This window comes from Leucopleurus acutus, assembly GCF_964270905.1.
Source record: "Leucopleurus acutus genome assembly, chromosome: 1".
NCBI lineage: Eukaryota > Metazoa > Chordata > Mammalia > Artiodactyla > Delphinidae > Leucopleurus > Leucopleurus acutus.
The window spans coordinates 37,973,579-37,997,678 of NC_139142.1; the positions used below are offsets into that span (position 1 = coordinate 37,973,579).

Sequence of the window (24,100 nt, forward strand, 5' to 3'; positions counted from 1 at the left end):
GGCGGTAGCAGCGTCAGGTGGCTGCTCTGCGTCCTCGCGCGTCGCTCAGTCAGTCCCTGCTGCGCGCTCAGCCCGGACTGGAGCGGGAGATGATCAACACCTCCGCCCCGGCAGCTGCGTCCCCGGGAGCAGCCGGGACTCGGGACCTTGGCAGGAGAAACTGAGATGTGACCCCTCCGACTGCCCATTGCCCTCTTTGGCATCCTGCCTGCTTCTCCCACTTCCTCTCCCACTCCACGGCTCAACTGGACAGCGAGCGTTTGCCTCGATCTCCGGGGAGAGAGGAGCGGCCACCAGGCGCACAGCCGGGCAGAAGTTGGGCTCAACTGGGCAGCGCTGATCCAGCTGCGCCGGAGGGGTAGGCTAGGAAGTGGGAGAGGAAGGCGCAGTAGAGGGTCTGGGAGATAGGGCTTTGAGTGGGCTTTTCCTGCTCCCCCGGCCCCGGGGTCGGGGCAGGGGGAGAAATGCTGAGCCCGCGCCTAGGTGATCGCCGCCGCGACAGCAGCCTCAGCAACAGCTTCAGCATCAGCACCGGCGGGACAGCGACAGCGGGGGCGGCGCAGGCGCACTGTGCCCCGCGGAGCCTGCAGTTCCCGAGCCCCGTGTGCGGCACCGCCACAGTCTGGGCAGCGGCGGCCGGGGGAGCGCTACTACCATGAACTGCCTGGTCCTTCTCCCCAGAGCTGCTCATCCGGGTCGGGCTGGAGACTCAGTCAGGGGACCCCGTCGCCGCCGCCGCGCCCCCTCTTCTTTGGGCTCGATCTTCTCTTCCACCTTTTCCTCTTCTTTCTCCACCTTCTCTTCCTGCATTCCCCCCTCCCCCGCCGCGGATCCTGGCCGCTGCTCTCCAGACCCAGGATGCCGGGGGGCAAGAGAGGGCTGGTGGCACCGCAGAACACATTTTTGGAGAACATCGTCAGGCGCTCCAGCGGTAAGAAGAGTTGCAGTCAGAACACCCTTCCACCTCCATCCTGCCCACCCACGCCCCCCATCCTCCCCGTCCCATCCCTCTCCCAGGGCGGGAGGGGGACGCAGACCGCCCTACCTGGCGGCTGCAGTTACAAGATGGACCTGATTTTAGGTGGGAGTGGGAATGAGGTGGCAGAGGAAAGTTAGTTGCATCCCCTCCCCAAGACGTACTCTCCCCTCTCCCACCTGTCCAGAGCCCAGAACCGCAGGAAGCCAAGGGGGAGCAGCGGCTAGGGTGTAGGTACATCTGGAGAACAGAGTTGAGTTTCGCTTTGTTGAGGGATATCTTTTTTGTTCATCGTTTCCCCACATTTTTAAACAAGTAGGCTGAAGAGACTGATCAAATTCTTAGAGTTAATCTCAGTGGAAGGGTTCCCTCAAGTTGGGAATGGCTGTGAAAGTGGCTACTTAAGATTTAGTCTCTGGAATGGCTTTCAGGCCCAATGGGCACCGTTGAAAGGAACCTTGTGTATGAGAGGGTAGCTGGAGTTGAACCTAAGAAAGAGAGTCAGTTCTGGAAAAATGGGAAGGCAATTATTATAGTCAAATTTGTGTTTAAAGTTTTTTTTGTTTTTCTGTTTTGCATTGGTCTGTATTGATCTATATGATATATTTGATTTGACTTAAACAGGAGAAATGTAGAAGGGAAGCAATAGCTACTGTGCTTTTAAAGTAACTGGAGAAAGAATTTTAAAAATGCCATTCTACCTTGCTACCGATGTTAGGGTTTTCTTGCCTTAAAGTGTCTTTGAATTGCCATCCATTTATGCATTCATTTCCTCTAAGATATCGGAATGGGGATGGTTATATATTTCACATTTTAGGACCTTATAAACTTTGCATTTTACTGAAATATACATTTTTTACTTGCTTTCAAATCTTTTATATAATTTTCAATTTTGTAAGATATGTAAAGATATCCTTTAAAGATATGTAAAATATCCTTTAAAGTTTTTTGTTTTTTTTTCCTTCAGAGACCTGTTATTATATTTTGAGATCCTTTGCTTGGAGAATTATGAGAAAGACATTTCTGCATGTTGATTACAGTACATTTTGGACCAAAGCAATGGAAATACTCTATGCAATTCCATAATCATTGTTCATTCATTCATTCAGTGAAACAATATTTATTTGGGTGCCTTTTACAAGAGACACTCTGTGGGGTCCTTCGGATAAAAAAATGATTAAGACACTTCTGCTCTCAAAAAGCTCCCTGCTTAGTGGCAAGACAGAGGCACACACAAATGATAATAAATAATTAAATACAATTATGCTCTTCCTGAATTGGTAGATTAGGTTATATTAATTCCTAGGATATGAGCTCTCTAAAACTAGGCTTGCAAATATTTCCCCTGATTTGGGGACTATATGTAAGTGTCCCAAGGTATTTCTCATCAAGCTCTGACATGGTATTTGGTTTTCATTTGAGGCTTTTGACTTTATTTCTTCGCATTTGGTCAATGCCTGATACCATACAAGTCTTGAACAGACATTTTGGGGTTCAAAAAAAAAAAAGCTAATAGGCCTGATTTAGTGTAAAAAAAAAACTATAATACTTTTAGCCATTCCAGTGTGATTTCAAATGTGTTTGATTTTTTATGATAATATAAAATATTAAAAAATATATACTATAAATAAATGGTAGCCAATTTCTATGTTTATACATTACTTTCTTATATTAATATTGTACAGAAACCTAGAGTACAAGGAGATATTACTGTTAAAACAACCAGGTTGGGAAATTTAAAGATTATTGGAATTAGCTATTTAAGGTATATCAGTCTGTTTTTCAGCTTTCTCATCCTCTTGGGTTATTTCAACTCCATGCAATTTGGTCTGTGAGAGGACTTCTCAGAGAAGGCCTTAAAGAATAAAATCTGGAGGCTGTCTATTGCTCTGCGTGGTAACCAGAAAGTAGATGAGAATTCCTTGGCTGAAGTTCACTCATATAGCATCTTTGGTTGAAACTTCTCATACAGACTGGAACTATGAGCCAGTTTGTAGAATATCTTTTATTTCTGATATACCATGAAATTAAGACTTACCTTATGTGGCTTAGAAAGAGCTGCTTCCGTTGCCTCCATTTTAAATCTACCATCCAAGTCAATGAAGGTTTTATCTGTTTTACACTTCATGTTATAATTGCTTCACTGGTTTAATGTTTCTTTTCATGGATAGCACCAAGTACAAATGAAAATTTATCTGTTTTTGCATTTTAAGTACCACCTCTAATTGCTTATGGCTAACTTTTTTTTTTTTTTTTTTTTTGCGGTACGCGGGCCTCTCACTGTTGTGGCCTCTCCCATTGCGGAGCAACAGGCTCCGGATGCGCAGGCCCAGCGGCCATGGCTCACGGGCCCAGCCGCTCCGCGGCATGTGGGATCTTCCTGGACCGGGGCACGAACCCGCGTCCCCTGCATCGGCAGGCGGACTCTCAAGCACTGTGCCACCAGGGAAGCCCTGGCTAACTTTTAATACCACTACTCAAAACCTCTGAGCTTTGTTTGAAATGTGTTAGATATTTGAGGAAAGTGTATGAGCATGTGTATGTAATCAATAACGGAAAGTCTCAGTGCCACTTGTACAGGAAGAACCTCAGAAATTGAGAATTACGGTACTAAATTTCTCTACACATTTATGTGCGAGTATCCCACACTTGTTGCCATTTCTATATGATTTGGCAGAGAAATAGAAAACTTCATTCTGAGAAATTGAGATTAACAGAAAATTCCCTTCAGGGTTCTCACAGATGGATTGAGTTTGTCACCGTGAAGATTTCATTATTCACTAACTTAACAACATTGAAAGTGAAGTATTGGCAGAGCTTTAGTGGAAAAGAAAAGAGGCAGCACTCCTAATGCAGCTGAGACTTGAAGAAAGATGGGTTACTTTTACCCCATGAAGTGCTTCTCTTTCTGATATAACATCATTTTCTTCTTATGAAAATATCAGATCTTTTAGTGAGAGTCGGAGTAGAAGCATATCTAGAGATACACACAGATAAACATACAGACAGGTATCTACCCAGACACAAAGGTAGATGCAGAGGAAGTAAACTCTCTGTCTCACACATAGAAAGAGCAAAAGAGAGATGTAAAAAGTAGCAGAAATACAAGGAGAGAGGGAAGGAGAGAGAGGGAGGGAAGGAGTGTGGGAGGGAGAGGGAGGGGGAGAGATAGAGAGAGAGAGAGAGAGGGAGAAAAGGAGGGATACTAGATATGAAAGGGCAATGGACACCAAGAGAAAACGTCAAGCTTTTATTTGTCCACGGTGATCACTAATGAGCTGAAATCTCAGCAAATTAGAAATCTGTCAGAAAACTTATTGATGCAGAAGAAAAGAGCAAGAAGTGTGGTATATTTGGGTATAGCTTTTAAACATGAGGATATCCTAATAAAGTTCCAAACTCCTCAGTTGCAATTTCCCAGAATAACAGTGCTGTATTCTTTGCCTTAGAGTAGCACTGTAGCCTATTTGCCTTAGAGTAGCCTATTTGCCTTAGAGTAGCACTGTAGCCTATTTGCTGTTATTTTACACCTGTTGAGATTGGCTTTTTATTTTCCTTGTTTAGTTGACACAGTCTGTTATGGGAAAACATTTCAAATTGTCACTGGTGATTCAAAGTCTATAAAATAAAGTAATGAGGGCCATTGAGTAGGATGGATACAAACATACTTTATAGCCAAATCCCAAAATAGTAGAAGTAGGGAATTCCTCTCTTTAGTTTTAAGATAAAAGATAAGATCATTTTTAGACGAATAAAAGTAATTACAATCATTTTTAACATGTGATTCTAGTAGATATAGAGTACACATTATTACTCCAAGAAATTGTAAAGGTCAAAAGCATAAATGAAATAGCAAGGTTTAGATAACGTTTTTGGCTAGTAGAATCAAAATATGTTGCTAGGAAGGGAAAGTTTGGGAACCATGTGGTGGGTTTATTAACTGCGTGCAGTGTCTCATAGGAGGCCCCCGTCCAAAATGCCTACTGACCGAATCTGTGTCTGGAACATTATCAGGCCATCTTCCCTTATTTAAACCTTGCATAGTATTTATGCAAGCTATTCACCAATATATTTTGGGCCATAGGGAGCAGTACACTTATGGGTAGAGGGTAGGTACCTGAAAGAAAGCAACAGTTTTTTAAGACTTTTAGGTAGAATTTTAGATTAAAACAAAACAAAACATTTCCAAGGCCTTCAATCTGAATATTGCTTTGGGCAGTACATTTTATATATATGTTGTCTTTGATTCCTTAACAAATAGGCAGAAAGGATTAGTTTGGGTGACAGTAAACCTGGTTGCCATCTCGAAAATTTTTAACTATAAAAATAATGTCTTTTAAATTAGAATTAACTGTTCTTTAATATTTTAAGCATTATGAAAAACTAGAAATGTTTTTCTCTTTAGAGAAAAAAGGGGCCCAGGAAAGAAGAAAACAGAAAAGGCAGTATTTTATGAACCACTTAACCTTCAAGAGAAGAACTTGAGTATACTCAGTTATCCATTCTGCCTGAAATACCTGGTTGCACAAACACTTTCTTTACTCAGTGCTCTTACCTATAGGAAAATCCAAAATCATTTTTATGCTATAATTAATATTTGTAAAAACTAAGATCTTAAATGAGAACCTATAGGAGGGGCAATAAGGGAACTAGTGATTTAAAAACAAAACAAAAAAGAAATATTAACTCATAATTCTCATCCAATTAAAAAAATTGTGGAAAACAAATGGATTATTTTGGGGTTTTTTTGGTATCGAGTACTTGATATTTTTTCTTGAAAGATCTAAAATACTACTCAGGAAATGTTGATAAAACCACTTAGAGTTTTTGAAGCTTTGGTTTACCCAGGTCTTATAATGTATCACTTTTACCTTTAAAATATCATAGAGATTGAAATTATACTGACCACTTCCTAAATTATATTTATAAGTAAGCCAGAGGATTGTCCCTTGCTTTAGAGTCCACACTGCCTTGTATAACAAATGCAGTACTTTGTGGACTAGAGAGTTGCTTGTCCCAGGACATTCTTGTGTCCACTAGAAATTGCTCTGTTTGTTTATCTTTTGCTTGATTCCAGAAGCAGAGTATATAAGAAATCCACGTGCCTAGCCATCTGTCAACTGCCCTACTAAAAGAAACATAAAACAGTATTTTTGTTAATAGAAGGGAGTGGCTATGATTGTTTTAACTGATGGTGACTGAGTACATTTCTATAAAGGAGTCTTTTATTTTAGTCAATATTTATCTTTTACTTTCATTGTTAATAACAGCTGCTTGGTAGCATAGAGAAACAACGCTTCCCACCTTCTCTCCAGTGTCTGGTCTAGGAAAAGTTGTACTGTTCTCCAGAGCGCTGTAGTTACCATTCACCACAAGAGGGCACTATAGGTTCTGCCACAGGTGAACTAAGTAGTTAATATCTTTCTGTTTCTCTTTTCTGTCCTTTTCCTCAAGTTTGGGGGTTAAAATCAACGCAGTTAGTTCTTACTCTTGGCAGAAAATATCTAAAACACAAGACATATAGGAAAGTGAAACGAAGAAAGGAATTGACCTACGTTTTGTGACTGAATGTGATATTAGTAAAAACAGTTTATGGAAACAAATTCAAATAAATTTTAGACTAGTAGAATATTTACTTTGGCAGATGAACAAAATTTTATTGTAATAAATCATCTCAGTGTGGTGACAATATGTATGAAATATAAAGTTTTGCAGAATAATAATGTATAAATAATGTTCATACCAGAAGGATGAATATATATTTTCTATTTCAACAAAAATTTTCCTCATCAGATGTCTTGATATAATTTTGATTAAGTTGGTGAAGCAGAATCAGTTCATGACAGTGCTTTGATCTTATTAAAAGATAGTTTACAGATTTACAGTTACTTACCTAGGGTATTATATGATTCTAGTATTTTGATGCTATCCAAACTTTAAAAATAAAATACAGAGCTAAAGTAAATATTCCTCAAAGTTCTTCAAATTTATTAAACTCTCAAAAAAATATGATTGGAGACATATTACTTTAAGAGGTTCTATTTCCTGTCAGTCATCAAGTCTGAATCTTGGTTTTAGGGATTTTTTTCTTTTTGGTAGGGTTAGAAACCATATTTTGAGAGGTGCTCTGAAATGTCCCAAACAAAATCATTTTTAATGGGAAAAATTAAAGTATGTCATATAGCACTTTTATGAAGAACAGAGATACATAGTGAAATCAAATGAACATGAATAACAAGTCACAAAACCAGTGGTAATTATTGTTGCGGAAATTGAGGTCAAAGAAAGTAGTCTTGATGTGCTGTAAGAAATGGACATTTGTAAAACATCTTTCTTTACTCATAGAATTTTAAAAACTCCAGTCATATGTTCTCGCCACACACACAATAAAAGAAAACACTAGCTATGTGAGATGATGGACATGTTAATTAGCTTGATTGTATATGTATATCAAACCATCAAGTTGTACACTTTAAATATATACAATTTTTTTTTTTTTTTTTTTTTTTTGCGGTACGCGGGCCTCTAACTGTTGTGGCCCCTCCCGTTGCGGAGCACAGGCTCTGGACGCGCAGGCTCCGCGGCCATGGCTCACGGGGCCCAGCCGCTCCGCGGCACGTGGGATCTTCCCGGACCGGGGCACGAACCCGTGTCCCCTGCATCAGCAGGCGGACTCTCAACCACTGAGCCACCAGGGAAGCCCTAAATATATACAATTTTTATTTGTCAGTTATACCTCAACAAGGCTGAAAAAAAAAATCCTTAGTGTGTTCCACTAAATACCCTAGCTTAATAATGTATGATATAACTCCTTTTCATTATTGAAGAATGACTAAAAAGAGTAATTTAAATAGTCTCATTTTATATAATGTAGAAGTTTTAGTATTGGAAAGGCTTGGTCTTGAAAGATACTTGATCAAATGAAGGCTGTGACAATATTGTCACATATATCAGTGTGATAGACATTATTTTAGTATTTGGTTGTTTATGGATACTGTTACTAATACAGAGAAATATTTGTGTACATTCTAGATAGTAGTTTTGTGATATGTTAAGTTTTCACATGGGAAAAGATAGGAAAAGTAAATAAAAAGTGAAATAGTTTATAAAGGAAGAGTGGTTGAAAAGCTGCTTGAAATTTTATTGAAATGGATTTCTTTCTTTCTTGGGTATGGTCCCATCAGAGAAACATAAGTACAAAATCCTATTGATTTCACAAGTTATATGATTTGAGATCTGAGCTTAGGTGCACAATCAGCAGTTTCTAGAGGTAATAACATGTAACTGGGAAGTTGTGGAAGTGTTGGTATATGGACTAAGCTTCTTGAGGATATGGGTTATACCTTACACATGCACATAGCACTAAGTACTAGTTGAATAAATGGTTTTTTTGCTATTGCCTCCTAAACTAACCAAGTCTAGAATTGATTTTTTTCTCAAACACTGCTGATTAAATCTATTAAGTAAGCTTGTGTCAGTAATTGTATAGTTTAAAATAGTTAGGTAACTAATGTGTATATCTGAAAATGGACACCACATTGTACAGGGAATATCAGATGGGACTCATGAGAGCATGAGAGGTGAATGTGTATGTGATCTCACACTCATCTCTTATTCCAGCTTGATGTACAGCTGAAATATTTCCTGTCATTTTTGTTCTAATCTCCAAGGGCTTAGAAGATAGATTTTTATACAGGAAATAACTGTTTAGAAATTTGTTGATCCTAACTATTGTTTCAAAAACGATTTTGCAGTTAGGAGTTATGGATGGTAAGTTTTATCCTTGGGAATTGATCCGTACCAGTTGATGTATCTTCTGAGTGAGTTCTGCCTTGAGAAGCAGCTTGCAGTCCTGTGCACTATCCAGAGGAAGAGGCAGAATAGATTTTGGCTTTTTAGAGGCTGCATGGCCAGCCTCAGATCACCAAGTTTAACTGAAAAGCAAGCAACTCACTTAGATTGAGGGCAAATTTCATCTTTATCCTGATCTTTTCTGTAAGCCTTGTCTGTCTGCTGGCATATTTTTGATTGGGGACAAATTATAGCACAATGAGTTTATTTTCACATATTTATGGCATTGAGAGAATAGAGGAATTTTTCAATGAGGGCTAAATAATCCCAGAATAAACTCCCCTAAAAATAACTCCCGTCCTATTGCTTGGTGTTCATACTCTTTCTAGTTAATCATTCACTAATTCAACATATATTGTTGAGTGCCCACTATGTGCTAGGCTCTGATCTAAGCACTGGGGATGCACATTGAACACAAAGATAAAAATAACATTTCTCCTTTTTTTTTTTTCTTTCTGTGAGGGGCAGTGTGCACACTGGTTAGGCACCATAGGTTCTGGAGGCTTGCATTAAAGTCCTGGCTCTGAGGCTTACTAGCTCTGTGACTTACTTATCTATACCTAGTTTTCTCCTTTGCAAAATGCAAGTAATAAAAGTGCCTTAGCTTATGGTGTTGGAGTGAGGATTAAATGAGGAAATACATGCAAAGTGCTGAGAACAGTGTTTGGCACATAACAAGCACCATATCAGTATCAGTGTGGTTAGTTATTGTTATTAGTTAGATGTTTAAAACTTTGAATGCACCATCTGTAGCTGATGCCTTTAATTCTTGGTCACCATTTCCTTTTGCACCTCTTTTCAATGGATTTCTGTCTAAACCTTAATGTTGAAACTTCTAGAAGTTTACAGGTGAGCATTCTTCTTGTGAATCCAAAAACCTTTTGTTTGTCCATATTTTTCTGGCTCTGTAGGATTTAAGACTCTGCTCCCCTACCCTCTCCGCACAAGTTCATCTTTTGGCTTTCATGACTTTTCACTTTCTCCTGCCCTTTTCCCTTCCTTTTTCTATACCCTTTCTATTCCTTTTCTATCCCCCTTTCCCCTCCCCTCTCCTCCTCTTTCCTTTCCTGAAGGATGGTTGTCATTCAGGTTTAACCTTCAGCTGTCTTTCTTACATCTTTACCCTCCTTTTCAGGGCAAGTTTGTCCTCGGTCATAATTTAAAATGTATCCTTTCTGTTCTGCAGTCCTGTATTTCCAGTGGCCTATAGAATTTCTCTTGTACACCTCACAAGTTATCTAAAACTCAGTGTGGCTAGAGAATTGAATTTATCATTGGTTTTGGCTTCAAATAGACTTACTTTTTTGGTATTTCCCCATTTCTGTCAGAGGTGTCTTTAATATTTTACTCTTTTAGTCTAGAAATCTTAGGGTCATTTTTGGCTTCCCACTCAGTGTAATATTAGTCTTACTTGCTAACCAGATTACTGATCCCTAGGGGTAAGAATTTTGCCAAGTAGTTTTTTCTTACCCTTTATAAGCGCTGTGTGCCGAGTGAGTGAATTCCTGCCCGTTCACTCTACTGACTCAGGGCATGAAACATGTCCATTACCGATATCATATACAGCCAGTGTGTATAGGTGTGATAGACCAAAGGAGGAGTAACAGGTTGAAAGAAGAGTTGCCTCACTACTGGGCCCAGAAACAAAAGATCTCCTCTGAGAGTGAGGAATGAAAGGTGTGATACGTTCTCCTTGTTCATTCCCAAGCAGCTTCTTTTTCTACTAGAGCAACCATCGTCAAGGTAAGTGGTCCTCTTTCTGGAACTCTGTGGGGCAGAGAACAGTGCTCTCAACAGAGCAAAGGCATTTCCATCTTGTCTTGACACAGACTTCCGTCCTGACTCTAGCCATTACTCTTGGTGACCTCCTAGGGCTCTACAGGATTGTAGTAACTACCTTGTGGGTTTGCTGGGAAGATTCAGCAAACCCACAAATGTAGCGGATCTTGCACTGTGCTTCATCATAGCAAGGGCTTAATAAATCTTCACCTGTTCCTATTTTCTCTGAGGTAGGGGAGATATACTTTTCTTTAACCTGAAGAAAGCAAAGTATTAAATAGTTAAGGCTTTCCTAAGTCTTAAACTGGTGGATCTGAGATTAAAGGCATTTGGATTCACTTTATCAAGGGCTTACTTATTTGGAGAAAAAACCCAAAACAAAAACAAATAAACACCATTCTTTCCCCCAACAAAAAAAGCTACTACTTACAGTCAAAGAAACATCAGTTCTTTTTACCTCAGTAATTGGCAGTGCTTGGAGAAGCTGAAGAAGGCAGAAATTCAGCCTCTTTTTGTAACTGGCTCAGTGAAATGGCCAAAGGAGAGAAATGAATTGAATTTGTGCTCTGTGTCTTTCCCTTGAACAATTAGCTCCTAATGCATAGATAGTAGAAATTTAAAAAAAAATAGGACAAAGCTTTAGAAAATTAATCGGATTGTAAATGCATTCAGAAAAGCCTCACTTCTATTTTTTCTACCAGGTGTGGAGCTTAGACTAGTCTTTTAATTGAAGTTCTCCATTAGTTATCTTGCTATTAGTGTTTGATTGCCTTAAAAGGTTAACTTCAAAGAAAATAGAATCCCTTTAGAACAGCTGCAGTTCATTTGCAAAAACAGGGTTTGCTTATTTGCAAGATTGAAAAATGATGCTTAAACATTAAAAATGTAATACTTTATTCCCTCTGACAAACATATCTTGACTGATTTAGCTTTTATCCAAGATTATATAACTAGTGAATGTTTTAAGTCCTTAGGTATTTTAAGAAATATCATTGTAATGAAATTCAGTAAAAACTTGTTCTTATCTACAGCAGGGTGAAGGTTTTCTGTTGTACTATGAGACTGTGAATCTCATAGGCCATTATTGCAGTTATCTTTTACTTTTAATGATTCTGACAAGTATACTTTTTAGAAACACATCTTTCATGAACAAAACACCAGTGATTAAAAGTAGAAACTTTGAATTGTTGAACATTTGTGTGTGTGTGTAGAAATATTTTCTATAACAAAATTGCTATTATTCCTACCGTTAGAATTTCAGGAATATAAGTTAAAGTATCTCATGAATTCTGAACCACTTTGGCTAGATGGAAAAATGATGAATTTAATGCCATCAAAGAAACACAGAAACTTAAAAATGTACCTTTGATCTTGAGGGAGATGAAAAGTGAAGGCATATTTTTATCTTTGATGACAGCTGAACAAGTTTGAATAAATTAACAGATATTTTTTGCATATTTCCAACTTCCACAGTGATGGTCTTCTTAATGTCGCCAATTATTATTATATAATAATTAGTCTCATTGTGGAATGAGACAGGTACAAAGTGTATGTGTCTACACACACACGCACACACAGGCACACACACACACACATTTCCTTGATATAGAGCTGTAGGATAAAGGTGTATTTGTAAGGACATGAAACATACCAGTTTTATATTCTGTTATTGACATAGTAGAAGTGAGTAATGAACCTACCAGAAATCAACATTGTGGATGTGGGCATGATATATAAATTATTTATGCTTTTGTTTAGCTGTGTGTGCCAGGATTTTATTTAACCCAAATAAAAATGTGCTATATGTGCCTCAGGGATGGTTCTGCTGTTACTGTTCTCTGAAACTTAAATATATCTATAGATATCACTCACCCACTTAAGACAAGTTTAAAAAGTAATATATGCTCTATGACTTGAACTCACAAGTTTCCAGAGTTCAGGGAAATCTGTGTCGGAACACCTAATTTTAATTTTTTTACAGAATTGTCAGTTCTTTGAAGAAAAATACCTAGCATAATTCTTATCTATATTCTTGACAGTGTCTACCATTGCTGTAGTAATTATTTATTGGCCGTATGACTTTAAATAGGAATAAGAATTTTTATATTTGATCATTCAACAAACTTTTGTGGGTATACAGTGATGAACCAACAGACATCATCCCTGCCCTCATGGAACTTGGAGTCTGGTGGGGAGATAGACGTTCAACAAACCCAGACAAAATATAAATTACAGACTGTGGTAAGCACTTTGAAGGAAAAAGGGAGGGTGCTGTGATCAAGTGTAACAGAAACTAATTTTGATTGGGAGATGGTGTCAAGGAAGACATTTCTAAGGAAGTAGTGTTGAATTGAGGCCTAAAGTAAGAGGTAACTAGATGATGAGTGGGCAGAAGAATATTTCAGGCAGAGAGAAAACATGTGAACCATGTGAAGCTTAAAAGCCAGTGTAGTTGGATTGCAGTGGGCAAAAAAAGAGGAAGGCGGGAAACAAGGGTGGAGAGACAGAGGCTTGACTATTCCGGGTGAGGCTTTTGCATTGTATTCCAAGTGCAGTGGACAGATCTCCTGGCCACAGGGGACACTTGCTGTATAACAGCAAGTTGGGCTGGAGGGAGGAACGGTGACGGTAGGGGACAAGCCAGGAGACTGTTGCAATTGTCCACGCAAGAGATGATGGTGGGTTGGCCTGGGAAGTAGCAGTAGAGAAGGAAAAAAGTGGATGCCTCTGCTGGTAGAATTATTAGGGTTTAGTGTTGAATTGGATGGCATGAATGAAGAGGTGTGAAGGATGACTTTCAGGGTTTTGGCTCAAGCATCGGGCATAGAGAGAGGTAAGGATGGAGACGAAGAAAACTGAGATGGAGAAAACTGGGAGATTGCCAGGTTTGTAGTGAAGGTCTAGAGATCACCTGCATTATCACTTTGTTATCTAGCTCCCTTTTCATTCCCTTGAAGTAAATAAGAATGCAGCCAAAGAGAGCTTAGTTCAGTGAGACTGTGTACAGAGGTGATTTCTGTATTCTCCTTACAGAGGTTCAGAAGAGTATCACAGGCCAGATAATTGGCTTGGACCGTCTGGTTGTTCTTGTGGCTTAGAAATATGTAACTTCAAATTTTAACAGGAGGCTAGTTCAGATGAGAAACAAAGTAAATTTTTGTGTGTGTGTATGTATATATGTTTCCGAAGTAGGTTTTTTAAATTCAGGTATAGTCGATTTACAATATTATATCAGTTTTAGGTGTACAATATAGTGATTCAAAATTTTTATAGGTTATACTCCACTTACAGTTATTATAAAATATTGGCAATATTCCCTGTGCTATACAGTATATCCTTGTAGCTTATTTATTTTATACACAGTAGTTTGTAGCTCTGAATCTCCTACCCCTCTCCCCACTGGTAACCACTTAGTTTGTTCTGTCTATCCAAAGTAAAATTTTGAATAAAACCAAGATTCCCAAACCAAATCGAACTTTATAATGAATATTTGACAATCAGCATTGTTGAAATACCCTCTTCAGTACTTTTTAGAAAACATTAGTGATTGTTGCATGAGCTTCACTGTGTTGTTGCTTTTAAGCTCCAAATTTCCATTCTTGGCCACTGATTTTTGGAATGTGAATTCTTTAGCTCTTTGAATCAGAGAATTGCAGAGGGTGGGGTAATACTTGGAACTGTGAGCACCTGCACTCAAGTCCTTCTCTCATGGAGGCCCTGGGGTTCTGTGAGAGTGGCTGGAAATAGCCCTTAGCTCAATTTACTGGTTTCTGCCTATACTTCACCTCTGCTGGAGGAGGTCTATGCCAGGGTTTTAGGGCTTTCAGAATAAGGGTGATGATTTCTGGGTGGTGTGCTTCTCCAAGGTTAGGATTAAATGAATATAATGTGAGGGAAAATCTGGTTGACTTTTCTCGGAATCAGCACTAGACCTTGGAAAAAGAATAAATTAGTGAATGTGTTTTATTCAGCGTGTTTGGTTTCTTTCTGTGAAGTCCTTTCTTTTCTCACCTCCATGTCTTTGTTCTTCCTCAGTACTCTAGAATTTTTTTATGCCTTAGGACTTCTTAAAATATCTGAAAACTTCTCTGTGCTTGTGCTTTGAAATACTTCCCTCTAGGGTAATTTGCATAAAAAAGATGAGAGGAAGAGAGAGAGGTTTAACCCCCAAAAAGGTGTTCCACACTTGTTAATGTCCATGGAATTTCTGGATCAGAGAATGGGGTAGTTTTCATAAGAACAAATGAAATGAAAACCTAAATAACCATCTAGTCGTGCCAGATACAGGTAGTGTTGGAACAGCTCAGAGGAAAAGATTATTTTCCTGGAATTGCTATAGAAAGGAAGAATACATGCTTTTATATTGTTTTCATTGACTGAATATAACCTTTCTTCTTCCAGAAACTTCTGCCAGCAGAATTATTGACTTCATGGTTTATATGTGATCTCCTTTAGGAATGGGATTAATATGTAGTGGTATTAAATTGTAGTTACTTTCCTTGATGTCTGAAGAAATAGCACTGTAAAGAGGAAGTGCTTCCTTTATATTAAACGAAAACAAAAGTTTAAACAGCAGTTCAGAAATATAGTGATGAAATAGAAAGTCTTAGACGGTGAGGCCTAATTCTGTCTTTCTCCCCCACTAGATGCCCTTTTCCTATGTTTGCCAAGTCCTCTAACTTCCCTGGCCTGCTTTCCATACTTAAAAGGAAGAAAAGGATGCACAAGATGAGTGTAGTCATGAGCTTGGGGAATCACCTGATGATCTCACTAAAATGCAGATTCTGATTCATCAGGTCGGGAGTGGGTCCTAGGTTCTGCTTTGTTAATAAATTCCCAGGTGGTACTGGTTTACACTTTGAGTAGCAAGGTATGAGAACAAAGTTTCCCAAACCTGGCTGAAAATGAGACTGACCTCTGAGGCTGTATTTTTGTGTTCCAATCCTAGGGAGTCAGTTCAGTGTGTCTGCATTAGAATTTAGCAATCTGTAGATTCTATTGCAGCTGCCAGCATTTAGGCATTATTGCAGTAGATCAGGGCTTCTCCACCCTGGCTGCATATTAGACCACATGAGAAGATTTAAATAACTTACGCCTGGCTCTCACTCCAGATCAATTAAAACTAACTCTTTGGGGCCTAGAACGAGTCACTCCTGTGGCCCCCTCTAATTCTCCTCAACCTCCATCCCAATCGAATGAATAGTCAAAATTGAGAAACACATAAGGATCCTAGTGGGCATTTTGAATTAGGGGCTTGCGATTTAGTTTTTGACCTTCTAACACTTGAGGAAAAAGTGCTTGTTTTATTTCATGTCCATCTCTGAGAGGATACTCGATGGTCTTGAAAGAATATAATAAGATGTTTTAAAGCCTCAAGCCCTTGCAGAGATCCGTTTGAGAGTTTGTCCATGTGTAGGATTATTGCTTCTGAAATGTTTTACTGGACTGCTGCCACCTGGTAGGGATAATTACCCAATTCTTAGAGCCCTCATACAGGAACATCTGTGTATTTAAAACATTTGGACATGATTGTTTAGAAACATCATCAAGGACTGAAACAGTCTGAATCCCAAGGAAGGTTTAATTTTTCAGAATTCATGGCTGTCGGTGTGCTAAGAGCTGTGAGGACAAATCAGAACTGGTTTCCCTAAGCTTGGCTGATGAATGTCAGTGTATTTGTGCTGCTATTACAAAATGCCATAAGTTGGGTGGCTTATAACCAACAGAAATTTATTTCTTACAGTTCTGGAGCCTGCAAGTTCAAGATCAGGGTGCCAGCATGGTCAGGTTCTTTTGAGAACCCTCTTCCTGATTGCAGACTGCTGGCTTCTCAACGTGCTCTCATCATTATTATAAGGGCCCTAATCCCAATCATGAGGGTCTCCATCCACACGATCTCATTGAATCCTAATCAAATCTCAAAGGTCCCACCTCCTAATACTATCACACGAGGGGTAGAGTTTCAACATATCAATTTTGGGAGGACACAGGCATTCAGTTCATAACAGTGAGGATGATGACGGTTACTAAGAATTCTGGGCAATTTCTTTAATGACTTTATGTGTCCAAAACTTCTGAGCTGGTCTTGCTTTCTAGATTTGCAACTATTTCCTTTGTAAAGAATTTATCCTTCAGTAAGTGTATTGCTTTTCCCTGCCATGTTTTAAAGCCAAAGGGAATTAAAATTTTCTGGGAAGCAAATTTTAATTACTCTGCTATCTTGTTCTTAATATTTGTTAATAATACCAGATGTCATATTCACCAAAACAATAATTTTTATGACTATAGGGAAATGGAACAGTTGTGTGTATTTCATATACACATATTGCGTTTCAACTAACAGACAAGTTTCCGAAAGAAGCTCCTGGACAATTTAATACTGAGCAACTTCCCTCTAATTTAGCTTTTAACATTAAAAAAATCTGTCTCCCCTTCTTCTTTCTATCCCCCTTCCTCCTAATACTTTATTTTGTAGTTTAGCTCTCAGTATAATTTTATAGGTTTTGGTTTGCAGGGTCAACATTTAAAAATTTATTTTTTCTAGGTTCTTTGTTTATACACACACACACACAGAGCTCACACACAGAAAGCTCTCTCTGGGTATATAATACAGTTGTAAAAAAATCTTATATATATAATAAACAATAACAGTTTATAGTTTATAAAGAATTTTTACTCCAATGGGTAGTTTATAAATATTCTGCCTACATTACTCCAATCTCCACCAACTACCCAGAGTGGTAGGTATCGTTATGAGGAAGCCAATAACCTAATTAAAACTCCCCAGGTTTTTCACAGTAGCTCCCTTGGTAGTATTGAGACAGGATCCAAATGCAGAAAATTTGGGGAAAGGATTTTAATGATAATTTGATTATTATGACTGTTTACCAGTTGATGACTAGTTATATGAAGGACCTAGCACTGTGGTTGATTTTCTCAGTTATGGTTTTATAAAACATTCAGAAATGATAGAAGCAGTTCTTATGCTTGTCTTCCTAAACCCAGAGCACATATTGCTAATGCATAATTATTAAGACCTTGAGGTAAGGGCTAGTAAGCACAGAGTCCAGTTACTTTACTCTCTGTTGGTCTAAATTAATGGAATCAAACTTGAAGCATAAAGATAAATGGAGAGCATATTTCCTCGACTATTTTTTAAAACTTAAAAAAAACTTTGAGTTGCTAGGTTTGATTGAACATGTAAGCAAATACTCTAGAGTGTACCTAGCAATTATCTGAATTGTCCATATTATATGTTATTGGTTAAAATCAAGTATATATTTTAAAAAATAAGACTGAAGATAGGCAGCATCTCAACAACTCACTTATTTAAAATTTAATTTTGGGGACTTCCCTGGTGGCGCAGTGGTTGAGAGTCTGCCTGCCGATGCGGGGGACACGGGTTCGTGCCCCGGTCCGGGAAGATCCCACATGCCGCGGAGCGGCTGGGCCCCGTGAGCCATGGCCGCTGAGCCTGCGCGTCCGGAGCCTGTGCTCCGCAGCGGGAGAGGCCACAACAGTGAGAGGCCCGCGTACTGCAAAAAAAAAAAAAAAAAAAAAGAGAATTTAAGGAAGCTGTGTGCTAGTTCCTGCTTCTGACCTCCTGGGGCACTTGGTGCTTGGTGAGTTTCCAAGTCACTGTGGGATGGAGTTGCATGTAGACATCTGGCCCAACACCTGGCAGAGAGTAAGGGCTCTGCTCCCGGTTGCTTTTGTTATTAATTTTGTTATTACACAGAATTACTAGGATGTAAGTGAAATAATATATCAACAGCAAGTGGATAGTGAGAGCAGGGCCCTGCTGAGCTGGAGTCTTAATTTTCCCATCGTAGAGCTATTGAAAATGGTACGTTGGGGTGGGGTTACATTTTTGATAGAAGAATTATCTAGGAACAGTTAGAGCTTCTGATCTAAATCCTAAAATACGTCTAGAAAACAAGTCTGTTTATGAGAGAGGGAGGTCTGCAAGGCCTTTGGGGATAGTTTGAAGCAAGTTTTTAAAACCATGAGATACAGCCCTCCATAGGGTGTAGATCCATTTAATGGGTCTTGACTGGCACAGTAAAAAATTGAAATAGAACAGAAATAGAGTACATTTCATGTAGTAAGAGTGTTATCTGAGAAACTTTTTCGGTTGTGTGTACATGTGTGTAAACACACATTGAGTCACTCTGTAAAATTTGTTTCTTACTATGAGCTTCAATTAAAGAAAGTTTGAGAAACACTGATTTGGATAGTTTCTGGGGAAAGAAGGCCTCCTGCAGTAGACCCTTTAATGTTTATGGTCCTTCTGTTTTAGAACTGTGGGATTCTCTTTCCTGGGATACTGACAGTTCCTTTAATCAATAAGTAATTACTGTATTGTGACTCTTGTATGCATAGTAGGCATAAACTTCATAGTTCTGAGGACTGTATCATCTATTTGAGAAGACAAAAAAATAGCATATATGAAAGCATACATGAGGTATTTAGAGAGGCACTTCATACCAAATTTCATGATATCAATTATGTAAAGAGAGATCCCTGCAAGAATCTATGAATGAATGCATTTGTTTATTGATATAGTCAGACAATTAGCAAGCATATATTAGATGCCAGGCACTGTGTTAGGTATTGGAGGATCAAATAGAACTTACAGCTCAACAGGCAGATATGCATTAATCATTTCATGACACAAATAGGTGTCATGAGGCTGTCATAAAATTGCAACTTTGATAAGGACTTTGAGTGAGAGGTACATCATGTCTAAAATTATTATGGATGACCTGGTCAGAAGGTCAGGGAAAGATTCACTAGAGTCATGACGATTGAGTTAAGATCTAAATAAATGTAGGTGTCAGCCAAATGGGGAGGGAAAGCAATGATGTTCAGGCAGAGAGAATGTCAGGTCCTCCTATGGTAGGAGAGGACTTGAAACTTACAAGGAAAAAGTGGCTGGCTGTCATACTCAGGGCAAGGTGCAGAATGGTGAGAGTTGAGGTTTGACAGACTCTGAGGTCATTATAGGCCCTGCAAACTTGGGAGAGTTCTGAGAGCCCTGACAAGCTATTGACAGATGTTAAAGCAGGGAGGGGATACGATCCAGATTGAAGTTTGAAAAGACCTGCCTGGCTTCAGTGTGGATAATCTATTGAAGGAGTCACTCAATGATTCCTTCATTGAGAGGGCCTGAGTAAACCGATTAGGTAGCTCTTGGCATGGTCTAGGGGAGAGATGATGGAAGCTTGGAGTTGGGAGATGATGATGAGGATCTAGAGAAATGGAGAGATTTGAAAGGGTTCTAGGAGATAAAATTAATAAGATTTGGTAATAAATTAGCTATAGGGGTAATCAGAAGGATGTTGAAAGATGGCTTCCAGATTGCTGCATAGATGGTGATCTCATTTTCTAAGATAGGAAACACTGGGGAAGCATCTGATTTGGGGAAATGACAGGTCATGGACATGTTCTACTGAGGTAAATTTAAGCTATCTATGAGGAGAGGTGAACCTGGATATAAAGATCTAGAGTTTATAGAAGAGGTCTGGTTTGGAGATAGAGTTACTGAATCTATGGAGATAGGTGAAAGCAGAAGAGGAATGGACATAGAGGAACTTTAATATACTGACTGGATAAAGAGTATTGAGTCTGCAAAGGAAATGGAGGAGTGTCCAGAGAATCAGGGAAATGTTCTATGTAAGCTGAGGATTGAGACATTTTTAAGGAGGGAGTGGATACCATTGCTTCTGAATTATTAAGTGGAAAGGGTAAAAAGTGTCCTTTGGATTTGGTGACATGGAGAGATTATTGGTTACCTAGGTTGTCTTGGAGCGGTGAGGACATAAGCCAGATAGGAATGAGTTGGGTGAATAGGGGCTGAGAAGATAGAGCCAATGAGAATAGACAACTTTTATGAAAAGTTTGTCCTGTGAAGGGTTGGACACAGACAGATATGATGGTAGCCAGAGGATGTGGATTCAGTGGTAACCACTGAATGTGTCATAGAGAAGGGAGAGTTGAACTGGTTCTTAAAAGTTTTGATAGGCAAAGGGATGAAGAAAAAGTTTTGATAGGCAAAGGGATGAAGAAAAAGTATTTCAAGTGGATAGTAGGCATCATGAGTGAGCATCTTTTGAGGATATAATGAGAAAACTGACCTAACTGCAATAGTATGGACTTCAGGAGAATAATGAGAAATATGTTTGCACAGGCAGAGAGGATGAGGCTGGATTTCAAAGGACTTTGTGAGTCTGGGAGAGGATTCAGTGATGTTAACAGTTGGGAGACTTGATCTGGATGAAGAGTGGTAGGATGGAGGCAGGGCTTGAGGGGGACAAATGAATGTTAGTCTGAAAATCAGGGAGACCATGTAGCAAGCTATATGCACTGCCACAGCTACCTAGTTATGAAGTGAGGAACCTATGGATTAGAGAGGTCAAACTGATTAGGACCTGGCCTGGGCTAAGAAGGGAAAGAAGTTAATTTTTGATGATCATATTACAAATATTAATAATTGATGCTATATATAAATGAAAATATATATTTATAGAAGAATTTATATTTTATGAAGCATTTTTGCAGGAATAAGATCATTTTAAACTCTACTCTAATCACTGTATGTACCAAGGAAATGTAGTATTACCATTCTTATAGCTAGGGTTCAGCTCAAATGCCACTGGTTTCCTAAAACTTGTGATTCTCTAGTCCTTTGTCCTTCTTGTATTTTCTTTTAAGTTTGAGGTATACTTTATATGAAGTAAAACATACAGATCTTGTATACAGTTCAATTAGTTTTGGCAAATGTATATACCTCTGTAGTTTATATCTCTATAAAGATAGAAAACAATGACCTTCTCCAGAAAGTCATCAGTCCCTCTACCATCCCATCCCCCTCAGAAATCATTGTTCTGATCTCTATCGCCATAGATTGACCTTGCCTGTATTTAAACTTCATATGAATGAAATTATAGTTTCTGACTTCTTTAAATCATCAGTGTTTTTCAGATTAATTTGTGTTGCTGCAATCTATCAGTAGTTTGTTCCATTTTAGAGCTGAGTAGTATGTCTTGTATGAATATGCCACAATTTTTAATCCACTCTCTTGTCGATGGACATTTGCATTGTTTTCACTTTTGGGCTACTGTGAATAAATCTGATGTGAACATTCTTCTACAAGTCTTTTTGTTAACATATCTTTTCATTTCACTTGAGTAAATGCCTAGAAGTGAAATTTCCGGGTCATAGTTGAATATTTAACTTTTCATGAAACTGTTTTCCAAAGTGATCATACCATTTTATATTCTCATTAGCATTTTATAAAGAATTTCAGTTGTTCCATATTTTCATCAACATTTTTGTATTATTAGCTTTTATAACCACTCTAGTGGTTAAGCAGTGATAGATCATTGTGCTTTTAGTTTGTATTTCCCTAATGCATGATGATGGTGAGTATCTTATTCTTGTGCTTATTGGCTGTTGTACATCTTCTTTTGTGAAATGTCTGTTCAAGTCATTTGCCCATTTTGTTAATTGGGTCATTTACCCTTCAGTAGGATTTTTCGGGCCTATTTTGGATAGGAGTTCTTTCTCAGGTATCTGCATTGTGAATATCTTCTCTCAGTCTGTGGATTCCCTTTTCATTTTCTTGACAGTGTCCTTGAATGAGCAGTTGATTTTAATTTTGATAATGTCTAATTTATTTATCAATACTTTCTTTTATGGTGATTACTATATGAGTCTTAGAAATTTTTGTCTTCCTCAAAGTTGCAAAGATTTCCTTCTATGTTTTATTTTTAGTTTTCACTTTTGTGTTTAAGTCTATGACCTGTTTTAAATTATTTTCGTGTGTGTGGTGTGAAGTAAGGGTCATGGTTCAATTTTTGCTTGTATGGATAGCCAGTTGTTTTAGCACAGTTCATTGAAGTTGTCTTTATTACTGAAACTGCCTTGGCATCTTTGCAAAAAATCAGTTGGCCATTTATGTAAGGGTCTATTTCTGAAGTCTTTAAACTGTTTCATTGATCTATTTGTCCCAACTCCAATTTCATACTATATTAATTACTATAGTTGTATGTTTCTCCAACTTGGTTCTTCTTTTTCAGATTTTATTTTGGGTTATTTTAGGTATTTTATTTTAGGTAATTTGTATTTTCACAAACATTTTATAATTATTTTGTCAATTACTTCAAAAAAGCCTGTTGGTATTTTCATTGGGATTGTATTAAATCTATAGACTGATTTGTAGAGAACTGAAGTCTTAAAATATCCAGTCTTTCAATTCATTCACATGGCATAGCTCTCCATTTGTTGAGAAGCCATTTGTAAGCAGCATTTTTTAGTTTTCACTCTAGAGGTCCTACATGTATTTTGTTAAATTTATTTCTAAGTATTTTATACTTTTTGATATCATTCTAAGTGAAATTGCTTTTCATTTTCCAATTGTTTAATGCTAGTTAATATAAACAAAATAGATTTTATATTGACTTTATGTCTTGTAACCTTGCTTAATTCACTCAATAATTTTAGATATCCTTTTGAATATTCCTTAGGATTTTCTACATAAACAATCATGTCATCTGCAAATAGAAAAAAAATTACATTTACCTTTTAAACATTTATATCTTATATACGTTTTTGGTTTGTTTCTCTCTTTTTCTTTTTTTCCTTTATTTTCTTAGATGGACCTCTGATGAAATGTTGAGTATAAGGGTTGAGAGTATATATCATTGACTTTTTCCTAATCTTAGGGGGAAAATATTTAGTATTCTAGCTTTAAAAATGATGTTAGTTATGGATTTTTTAGCAGGTATCCTCTATCAGTTTGAGGAAGTTTTCTTTTATTCTTAGTTTGCTCAGATATTTTAACTATGAATGAGTATGAATTTTGTCAAATGCTTTTTTCTGCATCTACTGAGATATAATCATATGGCTTTTTCTTTTATTCTGTTGATGGATTGTATTGATTGATTTCATAATGTTAAATCAACCTTTTGTTCATGAGATAAACCCTACTTGGCTATGATCTATTTTCTTTTTTTTTTTTTTTTTTTTTTTTTTTTTGCGGTACGTGGGCCTCTCACTGTTGTGCCCTCTCCCGTTGCGGAGCACAGGCTCCGGACGCCCAGGCTCAGCGGCCATGGCTCACGGGCCTAGCTGCTCCATGGCATGTGGGATCTTCCCGGACCGGGACATGAACCTGTGTCCCCTGCATTGGCAGGCGGACTTTCAACCACCGTGCCACCAGGGAAGCCCTATTTTCTTTTTTATATATTGCCAGATTCTATTTGCCAATATTTTCTTCTGTATTTTTGCAACTACATTCATACGATCTATTGGTCAGTAATTCTTTCTTTAACAGCCCTTGTCAGATTTTGGTATCATAATAATGCTAACCTCATAAAACAAGTTAAGAAATGTTTCCTCACCTATTTTCCGAGAGTTTGTGTAATATTTGTACTATGTCTTATTTAAATATTTGAAAGAATTCCCTGAGCCCATAGCCATCTGGGCCTTTAG

The 24,100-nt window shown here is 38.1% G+C and overlaps 1 protein-coding gene across 1 annotated transcript in view; it reads left to right on the plus strand.

Moving 5' to 3' along the window:
- Positions 1-858: 858 nt before the first annotated feature.
- KCNH5 (potassium voltage-gated channel subfamily H member 5) overlaps positions 859-24,100 on the plus strand; it is a gene marked incomplete at both ends in the record, with an annotated part of 335,605 nt that continues 312,363 nt past the window's right edge. Inside the window, one exon of the mRNA XM_082840811.1 lies at positions 859-931. Within this exon, the coding sequence (XP_082696937.1) occupies positions 859-931 (73 nt within the window). The remainder of the gene's footprint in view (positions 932-24,100) is intronic.